Source organism: Carcharhinus amblyrhynchos, chromosome 14 (assembly GCF_965287045.1).
Source record: "Carcharhinus amblyrhynchos chromosome 14, sCarAmb.v2.hapA, whole genome shotgun sequence".
NCBI lineage: Eukaryota > Metazoa > Chordata > Chondrichthyes > Carcharhiniformes > Carcharhinidae > Carcharhinus > Carcharhinus amblyrhynchos.
In genome coordinates, this window is record NC_137337.1 from 38,346,939 (window position 1) to 38,372,429 (window position 25,491).

The 25,491-nt window shown below is 41.3% G+C and overlaps 1 protein-coding gene across 2 annotated transcripts; it reads left to right on the forward strand.

The window, feature by feature from the left end:
- Positions 1-25,451, forward strand: cgrrf1 (cell growth regulator with ring finger domain 1). Of its 2 annotated transcripts, none has more exons than XM_080202727.1 (6): positions 1-579; positions 2,273-2,412; positions 12,462-12,639; positions 13,779-13,926; positions 14,616-14,723; positions 23,948-25,451. In XM_080202727.1, coding segments are annotated over exons 1-6 (972 nt in total). In that variant the 5' UTR covers positions 1-577; the 3' UTR covers positions 24,344-25,451. The 2 variants fall into 2 exon arrangements, with proteins under 2 accessions (XP_080058853.1, XP_080058852.1); XM_080202726.1 differs by lacking the exon at positions 1-579 and adding an exon at positions 2,046-2,199.
- The last annotated feature ends 40 nt before the right edge of the window (positions 25,452-25,491 follow it).

Here is a 25,491-nt window from a genome sequence, read left to right on the forward strand (position 1 = left end):
ATAAGGTGGATTGGCCATGCAAACTTGCCCCCTAGTATCCCAAAATGTGTAGGTCAGTTGAATTAGCCATAGTAAATGCAAGGGATTATGAGAATAGGGTAGAGGGGTGGGCTTAGGTGGGACACTCTTCTGGAGACTCAGCACAGACTTGATCGGCCGAATAGCCTTATTCTGCACTGCAGAAATTCAATGGATTCTATGGCAGGATTTTCCAGCCTTGCTTGCCCCAAAACCAGGAAATGCTGCCCGAGGTGAATGGACCTTCCTATGGTCTGCTCCTCGCCCGCTCTGATTTCCATGGCAGGTGGGACAGCAAAATTCCAGCTCACAGTTCTATGCATCACTTAATACTACCTCTGCTCCTTAACATTGCTGCTGGAATTTTCTGGCAATTCACACCCCACCACCACTGCAAGTGAGAACAGAGAATTTGGCGCTCAACCAAATCTCTGTTCACTGAAGCAGGTGAGTGGGAGGTCTGTTCACAAACAGGGCATATAAAGACGCAAACTCAATTTACAAGATAATGGTTGGAATGTGAGTCCTTACAGCTAATCAAGATTCAAAGGTACAGACAATGTGAGTGGAGAGAACATTAAGTACAGGTTAAAGGTATATGTATTGTCTCCAGCCAGGGCAATTAGTGAAACTTTGCAAGTCCAGGCAAGTCCTTGGTTTTACAGATAGTGTGACATGAACCCAAAATCCTGGTTAAGGCCGTCTTCATGTGTGCAGAAACTTGGCTATCAGTTTCTGCTCAGCAGTTCTGTGTTGTTGTGTGTCGTGAAAGCCGCCTTGGAAAACACCAAGATCAGAGGCCGAAGGGGGTATGGTCATGGGACATGAGGAGGGAGAGGCAAGCGATCCTGAGGCCAGCAGTCAACCATTTTGCTATATAGTCCTTCCTTTAACCCAGCATACAGTGATAAGTTTAACTCGGGGAACTGGAGAATTGGAGGATGCGGAATGTAGCCAGGCTGGAGGGACAAGAAAGATATGAGAGGATGTAAAGTGCCGTCAGATTGGAGAGACATTGAGGAATATGAAGTGCAGCCAGGCTGGAGGGACAGGAAAGACTTTTGACGATGTAAAGTGCAGGCAGACTGGAGAGACACTGGGGGATATGAAGTGCAGCCAGCCTGGAGAGTGTGAGGATGTGAAGTGCAATCAGGCTGTGGCAGAGGGACTGGAGAGATATTGGGGGTGGGGGTGTGAGGTGCAGCCGAGGTTGGAGAGACACGGGGTGCGTGAGGGGGTGAGGTGCAGCCGGGGCTGGAGAGACACGGGGTGAGGGGGTGAGGTGCAGCCGGGGCTGGAGGGACACGGGGTGAGGGGGTGAGGTGCAGCCGGGGCTGGAGGGTCACGGGGTGAGGGGGTGAGGTGCAGCCGGGGCTGAAGGGACATGGGGTGAGGGGGTGAGGTGCAGCCGGGGCTGGAGGGACACGGGGTGAGGGGGTGAGGTGCAGCCGGGGCTGGAGAGACACGGGGTGAGGGGGTGAGGTGCAGCCGGGGCTGGAGAGGCACGGGGTGAGGGGGTGAGGTGCAGCCGGGGCTGGAGAGGCACGGGGTGAGGGGGTGAGGTGCAGCCGGGGCTGGAGAGGCACGGGGTGAGGGGGTGAGGTGCAGCCGGGGCTGGAGAGGCACGGGGTGAGGGGGTGAGGTGCAGCCGGGGCTGGAGAGGCACGGGGTGAGGGGGTGAGGTGCAGCCGGGGCTGGAGAGGCACGGGGTGAGGGGGTGACGTGCAGCCGGGCTGTGCTGGGGGGACACGGGGTGAAGGGGTGAGGTGCAGCCGGGCTGTGCTGGAGGGACACGGGGTGAGGGGGTGAGGTGCAGCCGGGCTGGAGAGGCACGGGGTGAGGGGGTGAGGTGCAGCCGGGGCTGGAGAGGCACGGGGTGAGGGGGTGAGGTGCAGCCGGGCTGTGCTGGAGGGACACGGGGTGAGGGGGGGAGGCGCAGCCGGGCTGTGCTGGGGGGACACGGGGTGAGGGGGGGAGGCGCAGCCGGGCTGTGCGGGAGGGAGCGGAAAGGCGCGCGGGTGTGTGGTGTCGCTCTGCGCTCGCCGTCGCCAGCATCCGGCGGGTTGTCAGGAGGCCGATGGCCGCCGTTTTGCTGGTGATGCTGTACGAATATTCGCCGCTCTTCTACATCAGCCTCATCTTCCTGTGCTTCTTCATCACCACCGCGGTGATCCTGGGATGGTAAGTGTGAGCAAGGCGGCGCCGCGGTTCCTGCTGCCTGACAGGAACTCACTCTCGCTGCTCTTCACACCAGGTTTGTTTGGGACATTCCTGTCATCGTCCGCAACTCGGAGGAGAGCGAGTCCAGGGCCCTGGTGCAGAGGAAGAGGATGGTGCAGGTGAAAAACCCATTCGCACTGGAAATTAGTAACTCCAGCACTGCATCAGTTACAGGTAACCAACCGCCCCGCGTCCCAAATAATGTTTTAAAATTATTCTCCACAAATAGCCCTGGTTCAAACCCCTGTTTTCGAAATATTTAACAATAACTAACTGGCTCTGTTATTAACTGTTTTATTCTGAACGATAATTTAAAGTTTTAGTGTCACAAGTAGGCTGATATTAACATTAAGTTACTGTGAAAATCCCCTAGTCGCCACACTCCCCGTACCTGTTCGTGTCAACTGAGGGAGAATTTAGCGCCTAACCCGCACATCTTTTACACTGGAAGGAAACCAGAGCACTCGGAGGAAACCCATGTAGACACGGGGAAAACGTGCAGACTCCACACAGACAGTGACCCAAGATCAGGAATTGAATCCAGATGCCACCATGCTGTCCCATTTACCGATCAATTCTTAGAACATCCAGTCAATTGCTTTGACTAAATTAGCTTTCTAACATTTCATTATTGACGGGCTTCTAGTTCACCCTGACGCGAAACATTAGCTCCCTTCTCTCTCTGTTCTCACAGATGCTGTGAAAAGTCTGACAACACCAGGTTTCGGGTTAACCCGAAAGCTTGTGAGTATATTATCAAATAAATAGGTTGGACTAAAACCTGGTGTTGTCAGACTTTTCACAGTGTTTACGCCAGTCCAACGCCAGCATACCCACATCATGACTCTCAGATGCTGTCAGACCTGCTGAGATTTTCTAGCATTTTCTGTTATTGTTCTAGATTCCAGCATCCATGGTATTTTGCTTTTATCTATTTTGTTGCATGCTGTTTCCCATTCGGACTGATGTACCTCTTAATTCTCAGATACTTTCAACCAGTTTGCTTACTCCAAGGTTTTACCCTGGTGCCCTTATTTGCAAGATGGACAAAGGACAAACATAAGTAAAGATTCAATAAGTTTAATAATAATACTATAAACCCTTAAATTAACTACATAAAACAAGAGGCTACCCCAGATTCAATATACTACCTGCAAAGATGATTTGGTTAAACTGCAGGCCTGATTCTGAGTCCCTCTGGTCAGTCATCATGAAGGTGAGTGTAGATGGCAGCTTCTTCCTTCCTTCTCTGGTCAGTCTTCCAGATGATGAAGTTCACCTCCCTTGGTGTGTCCAAGTTGTGTACCTTTATCCCCCTGCCTGCCTTTCCAGAAACTTATCTCATTTCTGGCTAGTGAGGTATCAGGAAGGGGGCGGGGTCCCAATACCCAGTAGGTTTCTTGATGTCTGCCTGACAGGACATCGGGGCCCACCCCCAGGTGTCCATCTGCATGCTGTTGCTTACATGTAACCTGTTGCCAGATATGGTAACTGCAGGAACTCTAGGCAATAGAAAGTCTGGTGCGATCTAGGTTTCTAACAATAGTTGTAACAATGGGTCAGTGCATTTCAATGGGGTGTGATGATCTACTGGGTCTCAGTATAGTGCAATGATCTTTGATGGGTGATTGATGGGCCAGGCCCAGGCATGTTCTTGTATTTGTACAGTTGGCCTGCCCAAGTTTGTCTGTGTTTGATTTTAGTGTGCCCAATTCTTTAATTTAGAGTATCCAATTTAATCAGCCTTAAGATTAGGCCCTGAAGTTCGACAGGACCTTCGAGACTGCTTCGCCATTCATTATGATCGTGTCTGATCATCAAATTCAATAACCTGATCCACCCCATATCCGTTGATCCAAGAGCTATGTTGTGCCTGCCGCAGTCTGTTTTAACCCTTATAAGGTGGACAAAGATTTGTGAGTAGACTTCTTGTTAGTACAAAAATATTTATTTACACACACAATTAATAATCACCCATCCAATCAACAATAAGTTACATTGCAGAAATACTAAAGTTCAAGTCCAATACTAGATCTTGACTTAACTTTTGTGTGACTGGCAAGTACCCAGGCAGATATTGGCCTTTATTCGCGTATTGGTTTCTGTAGTCCTCTGCGTAGTCTGATCCTTTGGTCTGGTCTTACACTCTGACTCTGGTCTTCCTTCCACCTTGCGTGTGGCGGCTCTCCGTGCTGGTTGTTGCTGGTGATAGTCATTGTTTTTGTTGCTCATTTGTGGGGTCAGGGAGAGAGAGAGCTGCTTCTGTTCTGCAGCACCTTTTACCCCTCCTTGGTTTTGTGTCCTTTTGGGCGGTCTCCTGATTCTTGTCAGTCGATTGATCAAGGCTTGATCACCCTGATCGATAAGAGTCCAATCAGATCCTGCCACACTGATCTCTGGGTGTGTGCCTGATGGCTATGCCTGTAGGTGCTGGAGGCACGTAGGTATCATAGTAGGGAACATGCTTGAATCTATCATCAAGGAAGAAATAGCGCGACATCTGGATATAAATTGTCCCATTGGTATGACGCAGCAAGGGTTCATGATGGGAAGGTCATGTTTGAATAATTTGGTGGAATTCTTTGAGAACATTACATGTACAGTGGACAATGGGAACCTGTGGATGTGGTGTCCCTGGATTTCCAGAAGATATTTGACAAGGTGCTGCACCAAAGACTGCTACATTAGATAAAGGTGCACAGCGTTAAGGTGATGTATTAGCATGGATAGAGGATTGTTTTTCTGGGTGTTTTTCTGGTTGGCAATCAGTGATTAGTGGTGTGCCTCAGCAATCAGTGTTGGGACCGCAATTGTTTACGATTTACATAGATGATTTGGAGTTGGGGACCGAGTGTAGTGTGTCAAAATTCAGAGATGACACTAAGATGTACAGAAGACGCTGTACAGCAAAATGTACAGAGGATGCTGAAAGTTTGCAAAGGGATATAGATAGTCTAAGTGAATGGGTGAGGATCTGGCAGATGGAGTACAATGCTGGTAAATGTAAGGTCATCCATTTTGGTAGGAATAACAGCAAAATGGATTATTATTTAAATGGTAAAAAGTTGCAGCATACTGCAGAGAGACCTAGGTGTCTTTGTACAGGAATCTCAAGGAGCCAGTTTGCAAATGCAGCAGGTAATTAAGACAAATGGAATTTTGTTCTTTATTGCTAAAGGGATGGAGTTTAAGAACAGCAAGGTTATGTTACAGCTGTATAAGGGGCTGGTGAGGTCACACCTGGAGTACTGTATACAGTTTTGGTTTCGTTACTTGAGAGAGGATATACTGGCACTGGAGGGGGTGCAGAGGAGATTCACTAGATTGATTCCGGAGTTGAGAGGGTTGATTTATGAGAAGAGGCTGAGTAGACTGGGGCTATACTCATTGGAATTCAGAAGAATGAGGAGAGATCTTATAGAAACATTATGAAGGGAATAGATAAGATACATGCAGGGAAGTTGTTTCCACTGGCAGGTGAAACTAGAACTAGGGGGCATAGCCTCAGAATAAGGGGAAGCAGATTTAGGACTGAGTTGAGGAGGAACTTCTTCATACAATGGAATTTTGTGAATCTCTGGAATTCCCTGCCCAGTGAAGCAGTTGGGGCGACCTCATTGAATGTTTTAAGGCAAGGGTAGATACATTTTTGAACAGGAAAGGAATTAAGGGTTATGGTGAGTGGGCGGGTAAGTGGAGCTGAGTCCACGAAAAGATCAGTCATGATGTTATTGAATGGTGGAGCAGGTTCGAGAGGCCTGTTCTTACATAATCTCTCCCAAATAAGGGTTTAAGGCTCCTCTCTGTCTGGTAAACAATTATGTTTGACCAGAGCATGTCCATTGTCTTTGGGATGGCCTATTTCCTGTGTATTCAGTTGTCTGAGCTGCAGCCTGTATACCTCTGATATTTAAGCTGCAGCCTGCTGTTTCGGTGCTTGTCCAATTATCCAAGCATGCTCTGTAAATCACCATTTTAGGTGGCCCATTTGGCCACAGCTATAAATAATTTATTCTTAAAATTACACAAAGTTTTGGCCTCAACTATTTTCTCTGGTAGTGAATTCCATAGATTTACCTCTGTCTGGGTGAAGTAATTTCTCCTCCTCTCATGGATAAATGTTTCTGCCATGCAGCAAAGCGGCCAGGCTTAATTTCATGACAGTCTATATTTAATTTGGAAATTCTGATTGTTCAGCCAAATCCTTCAGGTATTTGCTCCGATCCCCGGTGTTTAGAATTATGACCTTTGTTGAACTTCAGACTGTAAATACCATGTGAAGTCTCAAATCGGCGTTCGCAGAGGGCAATGTGTAGACCATCAAATGCTGACATCATCACGCCCTGAACTCACCACTGAAAATAGGACAAAATTTGCTGAGAAATGATGATGTGTCATTAGTTGTTAAAGATCCGGCAGTTTGTGGTGAAGATGAGATTTGGCATGAATTCTGATTTTCTACGAATTGCCCGATGATCTCCACCATTAGCTTCAATAAATTAAGAAAAATTCCCATCATACCATGAAATTTTTTGTTGAAGTTCACTGTAAGTCATAACATTTTTGAAATTATGTTGTTAGCGGCAAATCAGTCTCGCTGCTGCTATTCCCAGTATGAATTTAGCAGGCCTTAGGACCCTGTTATTGATTCAATTTATAATCCTGACATGACTGTCAATCTGGGGGGCCCAGAAATAGAACAGTTAAGCTATGGAATATCACTGCAGTAGGTAGTGAATTGTTCATAGACCTTTTAAAAAGCTTTGTATCCAGTTTGGCAGTATTTTTATGCTAGTCTTCTCATGTTGGAAGACTGTAATTTAGCAAAATTCTTTTGACACTCAATTGCAAAGGTAGACTCCTTTCAGAAAATAAAAAAGGAGTAATTATTTGAGACACAAATTGGTGAGTGTAACATGGGAACAAGGGAGTGATTGAATCTGTGGCTCCCAAAAATTTTCATCACTGGGGTTATCCTTGCCTCATGTACTGATTTGTTGTAGACTGATTGATTGTGAGCAACTCCATTCATATTATTTCATATGACTACAAGGATTTAAGTTTTCTTTAATTTTTTTTCCTTTGGTTAAAATTGTAACCATGTACCCCTATAAGAACCTTAATTAAAGTGATTGATTTTAAACCTGTCATGCAGGTTAATAAAAGATTTAAAAGGCAAAGTTGATGGACTTTGATCTCTTTTAATTTAGCAACTCCAGCATTCATCTTAAAACAGTTCTACTTTTAGATCATTTTTGATGCCTGGAACCACGTGTTCTATGCTTCTTGAGTGAAAAATGCTCATTTGTACATTTGCCCACCTACCCAACTATTCATTCATTAACAGTTAAAGAGCCAAAGCAGTAATTCCCAAACGCAACTCGGCTACAGTGACTTGTTCTTCTGTTTCGTCTGTTTTTGTTTTTTATTTTTTCTTTCTGACTCTTTTTATGTATCTCTTCCTTTCAATCCACTCTCTTTCACTCTCTATTTTTCCTCTGTGTCTAATGTGACTCTAAACCATCCAGGTTTCCTCTGTCATTCACTTTGTTCCTTTCTGCTATTTTTTTTCCAGGATCTCAGATGTTTCATTGACATTGATGTGCCTCTATTGCTTAAATGTTCTAGCAACTTGCAGTACAAATATAGTGCAATCTGAACAGATAGATACAACTTCCAGTTAACATTGTTCCCTGTGAGATGTGACATTACAGCAATTTCTGGTCCAAGATGGTAGATGACTTGGACAGTTTTTTGACATGGCAATGCACTGTTCTCAAATTGGAATGCATGTTTTGTGAATCCCAGTTGATCTGAGGCTTACTGTTGAACATGGTTTCCCACATCCAATCTTTGTTTGAAAGTCAGTTTTGAATCTATAAATGTGGATCAGATTCACTGTCTTTTAAAATACTAAAACAGTTGTCCATCTGTAGAATCTGTCTGTGCTCAGTAGTTTTTCTACAATGATAGCCAGTGCGAGAAATTTCTTCTCCTTTTCTCCTTTGATCCCTTAGGATATACCAACTATTTTGACCGCAGGATTTCTTTCAGTCTTGGATCCCCGATTTAGTGAATATATTCAAATAATTTGAATGTAAAGTTTAAACTGACTTGAATTTCATTTCACCACTATATCTTTTCCTGTCCTAACTTCCTCACTATTACTTAGTTGTAATACTGGAAGAATTTTTAATGATCTTAGCTTTGTTAATTTCTAAAGTCTTTATTGCTGTCATGACAGTTTTCACCTGGTTTGATTTTGAAAAAAAACATGTATATTTTCCTGCATCTCTCTTGTGGCTTTTGTGACTTGGTTTCTTATTACTCACTTGTTAATTATATTTTCATCCAGTTTGGAAAATATGTGTTTAGATGACATTTATTTTTGTTTTTTAACTATATGCATGGCTCTGATCATTTTGTGCATAGTCCTTCATTCTTAATTCCTCTGTGCTCTGCTGTGTTGATCACAACATCCTTTTCAAGTAGCTCTTTCCTGTTGTCCAATGAGTGGAAATGCTCTTGTGTAGTTCGATTCTTATGTGTCCAGTCATAGCCAGTCATAGCAATGCTTTTCTTTCTATTCCTGAGTTGCCTCTTGAGTCCTCATTGGCAGCTTCCTGTTACTAGTATAAGTGTTACCTCTTGGCAACGTCATCCAAAACCTGGCCATTATATTACACTTGTATGTTACACTGATGACACCCAGCTCTGCTCACTGTCAGCGCTCTCAATCTCTCAGCTGCCTCTGTGTTGTCAGAAAGTTTTCAGATATCCAATCCTGGATAAGCCTGTAGTTAATTATTGGGAAGACCAAAGTTGTCTTTGGCCCCACAACAAACTCCATTCTCTTGTGCTCTTGTCATCTGTGTCATTTTCTCTTTTTTTTGCTCCCTTTGTCATACATATAATCTAAGCTCTCTCTCTCAAAATATTTCTGCCTCAGTGTCAATTATTTGGAGGGAAAAGGCTTCTTTGATAGTGGGTTTCTGAACTTCACTATTTTCAATCCAGCCAAGTTGTTACTATCCATTTCCTTTTGCTTTTAATCACACATCTCGTCTTGATTTTTCTGCTCCCGTGTGACACCAAAAGCTGCAAAACGGCAATTTTGCTAAATACTTTAACTGGCAAAGGAAAACATTAATCATTGATGAAGTTATAAAATGCAAAACAAAATGTTAGGAGTTTGTAAATTCCATCCAATCTTCTGATCCAACATTAATCTTTGGAGACTTGTATGCTTTAACTTTCAATTTGAAAACTGCCTTGCTATGATTTGCAGGGAGGTGCCAAAGACCAAAGATTGACAAAACTATTTAATTTCTACAGCTTAATTTGTTGTTCAACATTTCTTCAGAATAGTTTCTTAAGCTTTATATTTAATAGAATTCTCCCAATAAGATGGGCATGAAGCTAAGGAACCTTCGGAAATGATAGCTTTAAATTAAGTCAAGCTTGGCTAAAGTTACTGCCTGAAGAATGAGATGTTAAGCAGAAGAGGAGAATATCAAGAATATCAAGTAAATAACCTTTTAGCTTCAAACGTGAATTAAATAAATTTGTATTTTCTCCCCCAACCAAAGGAGATGATCTGTGGGTAGAATTTATGTACAAAACAAAAAACCTTTTAGACCTGAGTTTGTCAAAGACTACCACTTCTCTACAATTTTGAATTTAATGTCCTTCTGGCTGAATTTCCTCAAGTGAAATGAGTTTAGAAAGTCTTCAAAATTCCTAGGGCTCCTGACGTCACCGCATTAAACTAAATTCAGCGTGAACTACAATTTTGACTCTGAGACTGCGAGGATATGTATCAAAATGAGGTGTCATGCATGAGCAGTTGAAGATCCTTTTCCTTTTCTGGATTAAAGTGGATTGTTGGAATCATGCAAAAGAATGACTATAATTCAAACTGTGCTGGGAATATAATTTTTCTTCATCTTGGTGTGCATCAAAAAGTTGATCCCACCGCCAGAATGAAATTGTGCATTACTGCAGTATGATTCAGTTTGCCAATTGAGCAATTACACTGTCAGCTGAGATGGCAGCAGTTACAAAGAATTTTTAATATTGTGAGATATATAAACAGATGCACAAATTGCACTTGTATTTTAATGCTAAAAAGATTTTGATGACTCTGAAAGTCAATTGTGACTTTTGTCTTGGCAGTTGAATGTTTTAGTTCCAAGTTCAATCTTGTTAATTTAGTAAACATAGACATTGGTGCAATCTTGAATACAGCCTGTGTATTAAATACAAATCAAAGCACATTTTATTTAGTAAAAAAAATTCTTTCAATATTAGGCAAGGAATGGTTGGGCTAACAATTCATACATGATTTAAAAGATGATAAAAGGGCAAAACATTTTTGCAAGATCATCTTTAAAGTTAATAAAGCAGCTAGATTTGGTCTTGCTGGGTTATAAACTAACATCAGGTGTGGATGAATATCAAGTGAGGACAGGCCAGGATTATTGACGAACCCCCATAGATTTACTTGCATGCCAACACTCGTGATTTATGTGTGAAAAATGGCTGCCAGATATTAGAATGAATAGATGGGCTGGCGGTAACAAAAGAACTATATCTCTTCATGACCCATCCCTTCAGGAAAAATAGAGAGAAAAGTAAGAGTGAGGGTCAGGAGAAAACACATGATGCTGTGGAGTAAATACTTTGCTGAGTTTCCTTTTATTGCTTGAGGTGGGAGAATTGATCAGGATCTGTTGACTTATTGCAATCATCACCAATCACTTGGTTTGGGAGCAGATCCATCTTTACCATGTATTTTTTATGGGAATGAGAGAGAGAAAACTGAAAATAGTAGAAAGCGTTAAAGTGTGTCAAAAGCTCCTATGTATTCACAACCTATTTTCTGAAGGTGTGGGGTGACTTGGTTGCACATTTGCTTACTTGTTATTTGGCCAGATGATTACTTTCCAACCACAGATTTTCTGCACTTCTGAAAATAGTAAGTTTAACAGTTTGTCAAAGAACTTGTTCATTTTTTTAAAGTTTATTACTCATTGGAAGAGTAAATATTACATGCCAGCATTAAACCTCCTGTTTTTACAGATAACACGAATGTGGTCCATGCTTCAATCAGTATTCTGTAGTTTATAATGAGACTTCAGCAGTAAATGTTTTGACTGAGTCAGGGCTCACACGCTATATATTTTTTATTCCTTTATTAGCATTTGCAGGATTAAACATGTTTTTAAAGAATAATTGTGAAAAATTCTTTCACCTGAATTAACCTGAATTTTGTTACTACTGATTCACACACTCAAGACTTTGTTGTAAATTTATTTAGCGAACAAATCACAACTGTGTTTTAAATATATAATTTATAGATAATTTGAACAAACAATGGAATTAACATAACTTTGCCTTTAGAGTTTTTGCAATGCCTTTCTTTTGGTTTATGTGAGGTTTTTCTTGATTCCTTATTTTTGTCCTATTGCCAACTTAAGTATCTTATTTTTCTCCATCTCAGGGTTTCCTTGCATTTTATTACTTTTTTATAAATTTCCTGACTGCTTCCCCACTATTTTGTACTATCTCATCTGGTCATGATTGCCATGCATGTTGTCTACTTGTGCTCTATGTGTTGAATTTTGGGCATTTAAAAAAAGCGTTCCATTTTCCAACTTGAATATTTGCCTCATTTTACTCTGACCGAGAAACCATCAACTCGCCAGCCCCTTATTTCTATTATACTAGTACATTTTTAATATCAAAAGGCATAGTGCTGCATTTTTGCAATTCTTTTATGAAGAAATTGAAAATGTAATTACTTCCAGCTATTGCGATCACATCTACTGAATGCAATGCACTGAAGATAAGTGTTAGAATATGTCCAAGAATAACAAACTTTTTCACCTTCAATGACATGAGAGAGGGGAACAAGATTCATCATATTGATTTACAAAATCAAATCAGATTTTTTGGAAGGTACTAACTTTGTGACTGGAATTTTCCCATCCCACTCCCCATGGGAATCGTAGTAGGTGGGACACGGACTGTGCAAAGGTCCATTGACCTTGAGCAGGATTTTCCAGTCTAGGGGCAAACATGGATGGAAAGCCCCACCCTGTAAGTCTTTGAAATTTGTCAGTAACTATATTTTTAGTGTACTTCTCAGTGAGGTTGTCTACATAATGGAATTAAGATTTAATTTGTTATGTCTGAAAAGTAATTCTGCATTGTCTTTGCAGGTGGAATAAGCCTAAAATCTCACTGTACAGAGAAATGCATTTTGACTATCTACTGGGGATGCAGTGTTCATAAACTTCATGAAGGATTACAAAAACATGTTTACTGCTTCAGAATAAAAGTGCCACAGAAACTAGATGAAGCAATAGATAGAGAATATCTCCATCAAGAGAAATTTCTGTATCCTTTATTCATTTCTGATGAACAAGTCACTGAATGTGCTGTGTAACTGTCAAGAGTAATAAATGAAATTAATTTCGGATAACATGCAGAAACAACAACAGAATATTAAAAAAGACCCAAGGTGCTTCACAGGAGTGTTATGAAACAAAGCAAGACACCAAGCCACATGAGATATTTGATGAAATAACCAAAAGCTTGGTTAAAGAGGTAGGTTTTAAGGAGTATCTTAAACAAGAAAAATGAGGTAGAGAAGGAGAATTGGCAGATATTCCAGAGCTTGAGTTCTAGGCAACTGACAGCGCAATGTGATGCAATTAAAACCAGGATACATAAGAGGCCAGAATTAGAGACACGCACACATCCTGAGGTTTGTGGGGCTGGAGGAGATTATGTAGATAGGGAATGGGTAAGGCCATGAAGGGATTTGAAAACAAGAATGAGAATTTTAAAATGAAGACATTGTATGACCAGGAATCCATGGAGGTCATCGCACACAGGGGTAATAAGGAAATGGGACATTAACTTATTAATATAAACTTAGCGTGAAAATAGATCTGTCAGAAAAGTCTGCATGTGCTATTTCAATTTAGGAAGTCAAAAGAAACAAAAGGTATTTACTAACTTGTAATAGCCAGTTTAGTTTGAAATTACATAAGTATATTTTCTAGCATGTCAAGATACAGAGCTTGTAATATATCGCCATCCTTGCTCAACAAACTGTAACAACAGATGTTCTGTACTATCATGCTTTCACAGCTGGATTACTAGAATCCCAAATAATGGAATCTGATCAGTTTACACGTTTGTAAGTTAAAGTGACCTGTGTACACTTGCTGCTTCAATGAGATGATGGCAACTTAACTGTCTTGGCTGACGTTGTGAGTTTCATTTTTTGGATGGAAAACAATACCATAGCAGTGTGGCTATGAAGTAATTAATGCAGTTAAGGAATTAGTGTCAGTTTATGAGCCAATGTGCCTAATTTTCAAGCTTAAGGAGAAGGTATCACAACAAGTTGTTTGCTTTATAAAAAAAATTATGGAGAAGAAAATGACTTAAGAATTTGTTCTGTAACATTACAATTTCAGAACTGGCAATACATTTTAAGAATTATTTTCTTTAACTAATTGCATTAGAATTGAGAAACAAAGCGATGGTGAAACATTCTCTCAGCTGCCCAAATGTTTAGCAATTAAAGATTTTGGGAATCTCCCTCGAGCACAATATCCACTAGTAGCATTATTGACACTAGCAGAAGAGGAAGACCAGGACATTTATGACATTGTAAGTGCATTAATGAGGGTTCAAAAAGAAAAGTGTTGGGTTAAATGTTAGTTTTTTTTTCTTTTTGACGGAATAGCTGACTGCTTCCCCTGCTGCAGCAACATACTTGGAATATGGTTCCACTGATACAGAGGCCTGTGATGCTTTGTTCAATTAATAATTCTTAAAATTTGAGCCTGGATTTGTTCAAACCATACTCTGATGCTATAATTATCAACCTTAACACTTTGTGTGTAGCTTTTTTCTCTCCCTTGTCTTTCACCACTTGAGCTAATCTATAATTGAAAATAATTGTCTTGCTACTGTCTTGACTGAAAGAAGGTGGAAATGTCAAGTTTTAAATAGATGCTCCAAGCAGAATTTAAAAAATACAAATATTTTAACCCCATATAGTGATATTATCAAGACACTTCAGCTTGATAATGTTGATTAAGAAAAGCATCCAAAGATTAGAATTGTGGAATGTGCAGCAAACAAAATTGGGTAGCCATCTTGGCTGAGTTCAAGTCACTTTCAGCTATCTTTTTTAAAAAAAAATCAGTTTTTGAAATGTTTAATTCATTTTTCCAGTGGATTAAAAATCATTATTTGTCATAAAACACATCTTCATGACAATATTTAATTAGTTTTGTTGTGATGTTTAAACATATTCATTGAATTCACAATATCTACGACTCTTGTATCTCCAGGTTTCCATGGTAACAGTAATTCATGTTCCTGATGAGAAATATAGACTCAGCTGTCGAATCTTGTACCAGTATCTGCTGACTGCCCAAGGTCACATATATGATCTTAAAGTAGGTTTAAAGTTTATTTATTAGTCTCACGTAAGGCTTAAATTAACACAGCAATGAAGTTACTGTGAAATTCCTCTAGCCACCACAGTTCAGTGCCTGTTTGGGTCAATGTGCCATACCAGCACGTCTTTCAGACTGTGAGGGAACCAGACCATCCAGAGGAAACCCACGCAGACATGGGGAGAACACACAGACAGTGACCCAAGCCGGGAATTGAACCCAGGTCCCTGGCGCTGTAAGGCAGCAGTGCTAACTAACCTCTGTGCCACCGTGCTGCCCATTGTTACAGGAGAATGGAATCAGCTATGTATTCTAACTTTTCATCTGTTATTGTTCGTGACTCAAGAGTAATACAAATGCTAAAAGGAACCATGGCTTGCTTGCATAATAAATAACTTTGTTTTCATCTTTTCCTCTATGCTATTTCCTGAGAGGTTGCTATCAAGTAATTTGATTACAGGGAGAAGCATTGTTGTTTATTCCCAAACATGAATAATAGATAGGTGGACACGTTTAGGAATCAGCTGAAATAATAATTAGGAATATGCTGACTCTTGGAATAGTTGTTAATATTCCTGCCTGTCATGCAGGTGAACTAGTGTTCGGTTCCCCAACTAGGAGAAGTTACTGACTGAAATATTTTGGCTCAGCTGTAGCTTACTAGGTAACTGGGTTAGAAGGTCATGGCTTCAAGTCCTGCCCCAGGGAAACCTTAAAACTGTTTAACCACACACTGCCTAATATCTGCTTATGCAGTCTGGTATCAAATTTTGGAAGTAAATAGCACAACATTTCAGCTCTATGTAATTTTTAAAAAATTCTTTCATGGGATGTGGTTATCACTGGGAAAGCCAGCGTTTTTGACCATTCCTAATTCCATTGAATTAGAGTGATGGTGAGCTGCTTCGAACTTCTACAGTCCATGTGGTGTAAGTATACCCACAGTGCTTTTAGGAATGGAGTTCTTCCAGGATTTTAATCCAGCAACTGTGAAGGAACAGCGATGTAGTTCCAATACAGGATGGTGACTGGCTTGGAGGAGAACGTGCGGGTAATGGTTTTCCAATGCTTCCACTTGGCCTTCTAGGTGATGGAGGTCGTAGGTTTGGAAGGTCCTGTCAAAGGAGTCTCGGCAAGTTGCTGCAGCGCATATTGTATATGGTATACATTTGCTATCACTTGGTTTGGCATGAAGGGAGTGGATATTTAGGTTGGTGAATGGAATGCTGAGAAACAGTCTGATTTGCCCTAGCTGGTGTTGAGCTTCTAGTGTGTTGTTGGAGCTGCATTCATTCAGGCAAGTGGAGAGTATTCCATCACACTGTTGAAATTTGCCTTGTAGATGTTGGACAGGATGAGGGAGACCGGAGGCAGGTTAGTCACTTCAGAATCCCCAGCCTCTGACCTGTTCTTGTAGCAGAGGCATTAATATGTTGTTCCTTGCTAATGGTTACACACACACACACACACACACACACCACCATGATGTTAATAGCAGAGGACGCCATGATAGTAAAGCTATTGAGTGTTAAAGGGAGATAGTTAGATTTATCTCCTATTGGAGATGGTTTTGCCTGGCACATGTCTGCCACTTATATCACTTGCCAACCTGAATGCGTATGGATTGCTTCAATATCTGAGGAGTTATGAATGGTATTGAACCATTGTACAATTATCAGGGAACTTCTGACCTTAGGATAGAGAAAAAGTTATTAATGAAACAGCTGAAAATGGTTGAGCCTATGACACCAACCTGTAAATCTCTTGCTCCTATTTCTTATGATTCATATCTATTGCAAAGAAAAGTAGTTACTGTAGGCCAATCATCTCAGTTGCAGGACATCATTGCAGGAGATTCCTAGGGTAGTCACAGAGTCTTTCTGTGTTGTAAATTGTGAAACCCATGCTGATTCCAGGAATGGCAGGACTAATGTATGAGGAGAGTGACTAGGTTAGGATTGCTTTCGTTGGAGTTCAGATGAATGAAGGGGGGATCTCATAGAGACTTAAAATTCTAACTAGATAGGGTAGATGCAAGGAGGATGTTCCCGATGGTGGGGGAATCCAGAACCAGGGGTCACACTCTGAGGATTCAGGATGGACCATTTAGGACCGAGGTAAGGAGACATTCCTTCACCCAAAGAGTGGTGAGCTTGTGGAATTCATTACCACAGGAAGTAGTTGATACCAAAACATTGAATATATTCAAGAGGCAGCTAGCACATGGGGTGAATTGGATCAAAGGTTATGGAGAGAAAGCAGGATTAGGCTACTGAGTTGGACGATCAGCCATGATCGTAGTGAATGACGAAGTAGGCTCAAAAGGCAAATGGCCTCCTTTTGCTCCTATCTTCTATGTTTTTAAAACTCTGACTCTATGGCAACTCTAAAAATCTCTTCTTTTGGACCAAAGGCTGTAATATCAGGAGCAAAGTGGTTCTGGCAGAAGCCAAACTGAGCGTCAGTGAGCAGCTTATTGCTGTGTAAGTTTAACTGAATAGCACTAAGATGCCTTCCATCACATTGCTGATCATTGAGAGGAGACTGATGGGATGGTAATTGGCCATTTTGGATTTGACCTGCTTTTGTGGACATGATATATCTGGGCAGTTTTTCATATTCTTGGGTAGGTACCAGTGTTGTAGCTGTTCTGGAACATCTTGGCTAGGTGCACAGCTGGTTCTGGAGCAGTCTTGCTTGAACAACCACATTGAATTTTTTGAGGAGGTAAAAGAGAGAGTAGACAATGGATGTGCATTAGATATAATTTATCTAAACTTTCAAAGGGTCTTTGACAAGATATATTGGTATCTTTCTATTTACAAGTTTCTGATGGACAGAGCAAATGATCCATTTAGGTGGGGTGTCTTCATTTGGAGCATCTATGCTGGTGGCTGTGAAGACCAATTCTTAAGAGGCAGATTCTGCACAAAAGTACCTCACCTGAAATTACCAAATAATGTTGTGAGTTATTCTTTTTGGCATTGGAACCCATTGCCTATCTGCTGACCATGATGGTGGTACACACCAGCCCAGAAAAGGTATTGCCATTTCCCATTTTCACCAGCTGGTGACTCCCTAAAATGATAATCAATATTTAGGGCCTTCATTGTCATGTTTGTAAGCACTCTTGTAGTGGAACCCTTGGATGCCCCTCATCATCTGGTTCCAGCTATCTCACCATGCTGAATGTTCTCGGGTATGTAGTCATCTTCCATCTTGTGGGATGTGCCTGATCGATCAAAGCCACCTCTGATTATTGCCAATATGATTGGGAGCTCTGCCTTTGAGAAGACCATCGCATTTGTGATTTTGTCCTGCCAGGATGTAGCAATGAAGCGCTGCAGACAATGAAAATGGACATTTATTGAGCTGCTTTTCCAAGTACTGCAAGTTGCTCACGTTTCATAGCCATACATCAAGGCTGAGAACACAGGCCTTATAAATATTAGCTTTGTCCTAAGGACCAGATTGGTGTTATCCCGTTTGCATTTTGTGAGTCAACTAAATGTGGCAACTGCTTTCCCTGTGCATGCATCGAGCTCTCATAGGGCAGATTGTCTGTCACCATGGACACAGCATAGCAAAATTTGCTAACTACTTTAGTGGGTTGTTCATGATCAGGGACAGAGATGCAACATCTAGTTCCAAGACCATTGTTTAGTTGACACTTTTAGTCAGAGAACAAGTTACAGGTATGAGAGAGTCTGTCGTGGGAATTTTATTTTAAAACAGTGGTCGATTTCTAAAAACTTAGATTTTATTTGAAAAACTCGCAAAAGGCAAATTCCCTGTTCAAAAAATGAAACCAAAATTTATTCTAAAACACAAAATATCATACAAGACAGACCCGTGGCCTTGGGAGATCTTCAGAGGGTCAAACAGACTATGTTCAGTGCTATGAGACCACTTCAAAGATCTGAGGCATTCAACCAAATTACAGAACAATTACACTTTGTGTTCTCTAGGATACACCTTCTCATTAGCTTTGATTCAATTTCATTTGATGTTAACATATCACTCCAATACAAGATAGCTTATCTCAATCAATTACAGTATGCTACTCGATACAATGATATTTCATCTGTCCATTTAATTCCGGACATCTTCCCATCTTGGCTAAGCCCACTTCTGGTTGCTATGTAGTTAAGTATGTTTCTACACCTGAACCTTTCCCGTAGGCGCATTGCCAAGACAGAGAGATATGCATCTCCCTGGACCCTGAGAAAGATACTTCGTTATGCCTGGACAATGTATGCCTCTGTAATGTTACAATATGTTACAATATTTGTCCTAGGACTTGAAACATCTAGTGCTTATTTCTGCTGATGATGGATTCTCAGCTCTGAACTTCTGACCACACCATTATACTTTGTGGCATTCACATTTTTGATTGAGACGCACAGTACATTTATAGATTAAAATACATCAATATACTTTAAAATCATATTTATTTCATTTTAATACTGTTATTGCATTCACATTTGAGCAAACTGTTAACATTAACTCGTTCAATAGAATCATTTAACCCTCTCTAGCTATTCTGTTACTATAAAGACTACATCTGACTAGCTGATTTAAAATTCCCTTCCACAGAATCCATCAGTTTTTGTAATTGATTTGACATGTGGGCAAGGAGTGTATCATAAAGGAACTCCCTGATCGGGATGTAGTACCACGTAATAGAGTAATGAATAAGTACAGAATGTGGAGTCGGGATAAGTAGCAGATTGGTTTGCTAGCTGGCTTCAAGACAGAAAGCTGAGAGTGGAAGTAAAGAGTCATTATTCAGAGTGTCAGATGGTGGAAAGTGGTTTTCCACAGGATCAATGTTGGGACCACTGCTGTTCGCAATTTTCATTAATGATTTGAACTTTGGATTGAAAAACACATTTTCTAAATTTGTGGAGACACCAAATTTGTAATGGGGATAGAGGAAGACCCAACAGGTAACAGGAGCAGTTCATAAATTTACAGAATGGACAAATAATTGGCAAATTGATGGCTAACTAATTTCAACATAGATAAGTGTGAGGTAGTACGTTTTGGTAGCAAGAACAGGAAGGTCACTTGTTACGCGGAAGGTGTGAGTTGGGGTGGAGTAGAGGAACAAAGGGATCTTGAGGTACATCAATCATTAAAAAAAGCCACACATTAGGAAGGTCACTTTAAAAAGTGAACCAAGCACTAGGAATTACTTCGAGAGAAAGAGAATTTTTTAAAGCTTTTTATAAAAAGTTTAAAGTTTTTTTTAAAGTTTTAAAGTTCATTAATTAGTCACCAGTTAGGCTTATATTAACACTGCAATGAAGTTACTGTGAAATCCCCCAGTCGTGCGTCTGTTCAGGTCAATGCACCTAACCTGCACATCTTTCAGAATGTGGGAGGAAACTGGAGCACCTGGAGGAAACCCACACAGACAGGGGGAGAGCATGAAAACTCCACACAGACAGTGAACCAAGCCGGGAATGGAAACCAGGTCTCTGGTGCTGTGAAGTAGCAGTGCTAACACTATGCTACTATGCCGCCTGAATTGAAAAATGGGGAAGTTATGCTAAGACTGTTTTGAATCTTAGTTAGACCACACTTAAAGGGTACAGCATGCATTTCCAGTGATGACAATATCAAAGGGATGTAGAGAGAGTTCAGAGAAGGTTTATAAGAGTGATACCAGAAATGAGTAAATTTACATTTCAGGATAAGATTATCACGATTGCTACAGCTGAAGTGAATCAGGACGGACCAGGATTGTAACTGGGATCTTGGTTGTGTGCATGATTTAGCCTTTAGTTGGTAAGCCATTTGGCAAAACTTTATATAGACCCAAGTTTTAAATGTATTTCAAAGAAAGATTAAACAATTATATGGTCATTTTAAATACTGGTGAGTTATTGGTAGATTAATGGGGGTCTCCTGTTGCTTGCTTTATTTAAATAGCTGTTTAGCTGTTATGTATAAAGATAAAACTTAGATTTTTAATTCAAACTAAAATCTGAGATTGTAAATGCAGTGCTTTCCAAATTATTTTTTCTGACCTTTGTGGCCTTCCCAACCAAGGCTTTAATAGAAGGTGAAGGAGTGATTTACTTCCTTGAATTTCTCAAAAGGGAGAGCAGCCTATGGTCATCTTGGATGATGGTGACTCTATCTTTTATCTTCTTGAATTTGCTGGTATTGCTGTGAACTAGTTTCTAAGAATTAAATGACAGGAGCCTGGTGATATTTTCTCTTTGGTAAGGAGATATTTGGTCTCCATGATGATTTTAAGCAAAGATTCAGTTCACTGATGTGGATATCTCAAGACAAACCCCTGTTGTGGCATTGTGGATGTTTCAACCTAGGTATGGTTCATGTAATACAACTCTTGTTCTCTGGAGTGCTCACTTTTTTTGTTTCCTTGACAATTGCATCCTGCTTTAAAGCTCCCAAAAATCTTTATTTTTCATTTTTTCCTTCACTCTTCCATGCAAAGTTAATTTAGTGTCCATCTTTTTGTTGTACCTTGGAAAGATTGTAATGTTTCACTTACCACCATTTACCACCATTGTTCAACAGCTAACTTCATATTTGTCTTCCTTTCTGTATCTCAATACAGCACAGTGGTTAGCACTGCTACGTCACAGTGTCAGGGACTTAGGTTCAATTCTGGCCTTGGATGTCTGTCTGTGTAGAGTTTGCACATTCTCCCAATGTCTGCGTGGGTTTCCTCCGGGTGCTCTGGTTTCCTGCCACGCTCCAAAGATGTGCGGATTACGTTGATTGACCATGCTAAATAGCCCCTTAGTGTCACAGGGACTAGCTAGGGTAAATAGAGATTAAGGGAATAGGGCCTGGGTGGGTTTGTGGTCAGTGCAAACTTAATGGACCTTTTGCTCTGTAGGGATTTTGTGATTCTATGATTTCCAAATAATATTTTTCAACTTAAAAGAAGAATTCTTGATCTCTTCCTCCTTCATTATTTTCCTATGCATTCCTGTTGCTGAGATCCTTCCCAATATAAACAGTGAGCTGGGAGTTCTTTCAAAACACCAACAAATTAAAAAAAAGATAGGTTACAGATACTGTTATTTTATTACACAGAAAAACATCAGTGTTTATTATGTTGAATTGTTTGTGTCATTCAAATATAAATCTTCACTGCAATATTAAGGGAGTACTGCAATGCTAAAGATGGCATCTTTCGGTTAAGATAATATTTGTCTGATCAGTTGGACATAAGAGATATCTTAGAAATATTGAAGAAGACCATAAGAACATAAGAAATAGGAGGAGGAGTAGGCCATTCAATAAGATCATGGCTGATCTGAAGTGGCTGGGTTCCACTTTCCCGCTTTTTCCCCATAACCCTTAATTCCCTTGCCTACCAAAAACCTATCTACCCGCATCTTAAATATATTTAGCGAGGTAGCCTCCACCACTTCAGCAGGCAGAGAATTCCAGAGATTCACCACCCTTTGAGTGAAGAAGTTCCTCCTCAGCTCTGTTCTGAACTGCACCGCCCCGCCCCCCCTTATCTTGAGGCTGTGCCCTCTAGTCCTGCTGTCCTTTCTGAGCGGGAAGAACCTCTCCACCTCTCCCCTATCCATCCCCTTCTTCATCTTATACATGTCAATAAGATCCCCCCTCATCCTTCTAAACTCGAACGAGTACAAGCCCAGTCTATTCAGCCTCTCTTCATAGCTCAACCCCCTCAACTCCGGTATCAGCCTAGTGAACCTCCTCTGCACTCCCTCCAAGGCCAAAATATCCTTGCGCAAGTGCGGCGGCCAAAACTGCACACAGTACTCCAGCTGCGGCCTCACCAGTGCCCTGTACAGTTGCAGCAAGACCTCCCTACTTTTATATTCAATCCCCCTCGCTATGAAGGCCAGCATCCCATTTGCCTTCCTGACCACCTGCTGCACCTGTAGGCTGGGTTTTTGCGACTCATGCACAAGGACCCCCAGGCCCCTCTGCACGGTAGCATGCTGCAGCTTTTCGCCCTTTAAGTAGTAGTCCTTCCTACTATTATTCCTGCCAGAGTGGATAACCTCACACTTGCCAACATTGTATTCCATCTGCCAGGTCCTTGCCCACTCGCTCAGCCTATCTAGATCCCTCTGCAGACTTTCTACACCCTCCACACAATTTGCTTTTCCACTTATCTTTGTGTCATCAGCAAATTTCGACACCTTACACTTAGCCCCCTCCTCCAGATCATCTATAGAAATGGTAAATAGCTGAGGGCCCAGCACCGATCCCTGGGGCACTCCACTAGTCACCAACCGCCAATCCGAATAGCACCCATTGACACCTGCTCTCTGCCTCCTATTAGACAGCCAATCCTCTATCCACGCTGACACCTTACCCCCAACTCCATGCCCCCTAACCTTCTGCAACAACCTTTTGTGCGGCACCTTATCAAATACCTTCTGAAAATCGAGAAACACGACATCCACCGGTTCCCCTCCGTCCACCGTGCTAGACACATCCTCATAGAATTCCAATAAATTCGTCAGACACGACTTCCCCTTAATGAATCCGTGCTGCGTCTGCTCTATCAAACAATTCTTCTCAAGATGCCTCGCTATTTCTTCTTTGATGACGGATTCAAGCATTTTTCCTACAACAGACGTTAAACTAACCAGCCTATAATTCCCTGCCTTTTGCCTGCTACCCTTTTTAAACAGCGGCGTAACATTAGCCGTTTTCCGATCTTCCAGCACTTCCCCGGAATCCAGCAAGGTTTGGAAAATAATCACTAATGCATCCACTATCATCTCCGCCATTTCCTTCAGAACCCTGGGATGCATTCCATCCGGTCCTGGGGATTTGTCCACCATCAATCCCACTAGTCTGTCGAGCACTACCTCTCTAGTGACAATGATCTCATTCAGGCCCTCAATGCCTACCATCTTTCCATCGTTAATACCCGGCAAACTATTCGCGTCCTCCTCCATGAAGACCGAAGCAAAAAACTTATTCAAGGCCTCAGCCATTTCCTCATCCCCCACCACTAAATCCCCCCTCTCATTCTCTACGGGTGAGTTCTTTAGAACCAGTGAGTTCTTTAGCTGTCCTACATTTACTTGGAAAACTATCGACTCAATGTGAAGCTTTTTTGGAAGATTTCTTGTGATTTTATCATTATGGCTAGTGCAGTGGTTAGATTTAGTAAATAAATGACACAACAATCTATTCCCTTTTTTGAATGAAGTTTAAACTTTCTAATTTTTATTACGCAGAGACTTTTTATATCTGTTGATGAAACCAGCCTACCTGCACAGCCGTCTTCAGAAAGTGGCCTGGACAAAAAGCTCCTGGAAAAATTTGGCACAACAGAAGAGGAATTTGGTCCACGAAAGGAAAGCAGCAAGGATTGTGTTGTGTGCCAGAACGCTCCTGTGAACTGGGTTCTCCTGCCCTGCAGACATGCCTGTTTGTGCGACTGTTGTGTGAATTACTTCAAGCAGTGCCCCATGTGCAGAGAGTTTGTTAGAGAATCTTTTGCCCTTGTACGAACAGAGGAAGAAGTTGACACAGTTAAAGATAGCACTGATAATCAGTTACTTGAAGATATCTGGGAAGACCTTGATGAGGAAAACATTCACAATGGTGTAAATGAACGGCCCGGTCTTTAATAGGGAAAAAAAACTCAGAAAATGCAGCTTCTACAATGTTGAAGGTCTATGTGCAATCTAGAGTCTTGATGAAGGAATTAAATAACAAGTTCTGTAATAAAGTTATGCAAGTTACTTGAGGCATCATTGACATTCTGACTAGTTTAAAATGGGGACAGCATGTTTTCTTGTATGTGCAAGGGGAGAAACATATTAATTATGTCAACCAGCAACTCATTCGCTTACAATAATTAGTAACACAAAAACATCTATTCTGCTTAATCTAAGTAAATTAAAACTTGACTTGCTTTTTAAACATTGACTTATTCCTGCATCTTGCACCAGGAGTTGTCTCCAGTTCTTGCAAACTTTAGTTGTGTTAATATTCAATATATTCAAATCTTAAACATTTAACTTTTTGGAGCATTTTTTCATACTGAAGGATTTTAATGATTATGTACACGTATTACTACAAAACTCATCATGGACTGGATATTAACTCGAATGACAGGAACTGATTAACATTTTTCACCTCTGTTTCTCAGCCACAGCATGCCAAATTGAGATGCTGTCCGGCAGGTAGGCCTTTAGCACCAGGCCAAAGATGGGAAGTAGGGAGGAGGGAGGGATTGGAAAAGTCAGGTTGAAGGGAATGTGAAAATCTGAGGCCAGGGCAGGGACAGATTGGTGATCTTGTGAAGGTTGTAGGTTGGAATGGGGGTGAGGTTGCTTTATCGTTCTATTTCGATCCCCGCTTGCACATGTAGTGCGAAACTTGCTATTTGTTCTGCTTGTTAATTTCCTACTTCTCTCCATATATTCTGACTGCTGGGCCACACCCCTCTTTCTGCTGAGGGCATTGGTACCAATGTGAACACAGCCACTGGCTGTCCCCCCACCCCAGGGTGCTCTGCAGCAGCTGAGTGTCGTCCTTGGCATCAGGGAGACAATGCACCACCCTGGATTTAGTTGCTGAGTTTCCCAAGGCCTGGACATCTCCACTAGTCGTGGTTAAATTGGAAATACTATTTAAATGTGAGGCATAAATGCTCATCATTACATTGCTGTCACACTTACATTAAAAACAGATTCATTTTAACATCCTAAACGTGGTTGATTTTTGAGATTAAACTCCCATCCCCCCCCCCCCCCCCCCACCCCACCCCACT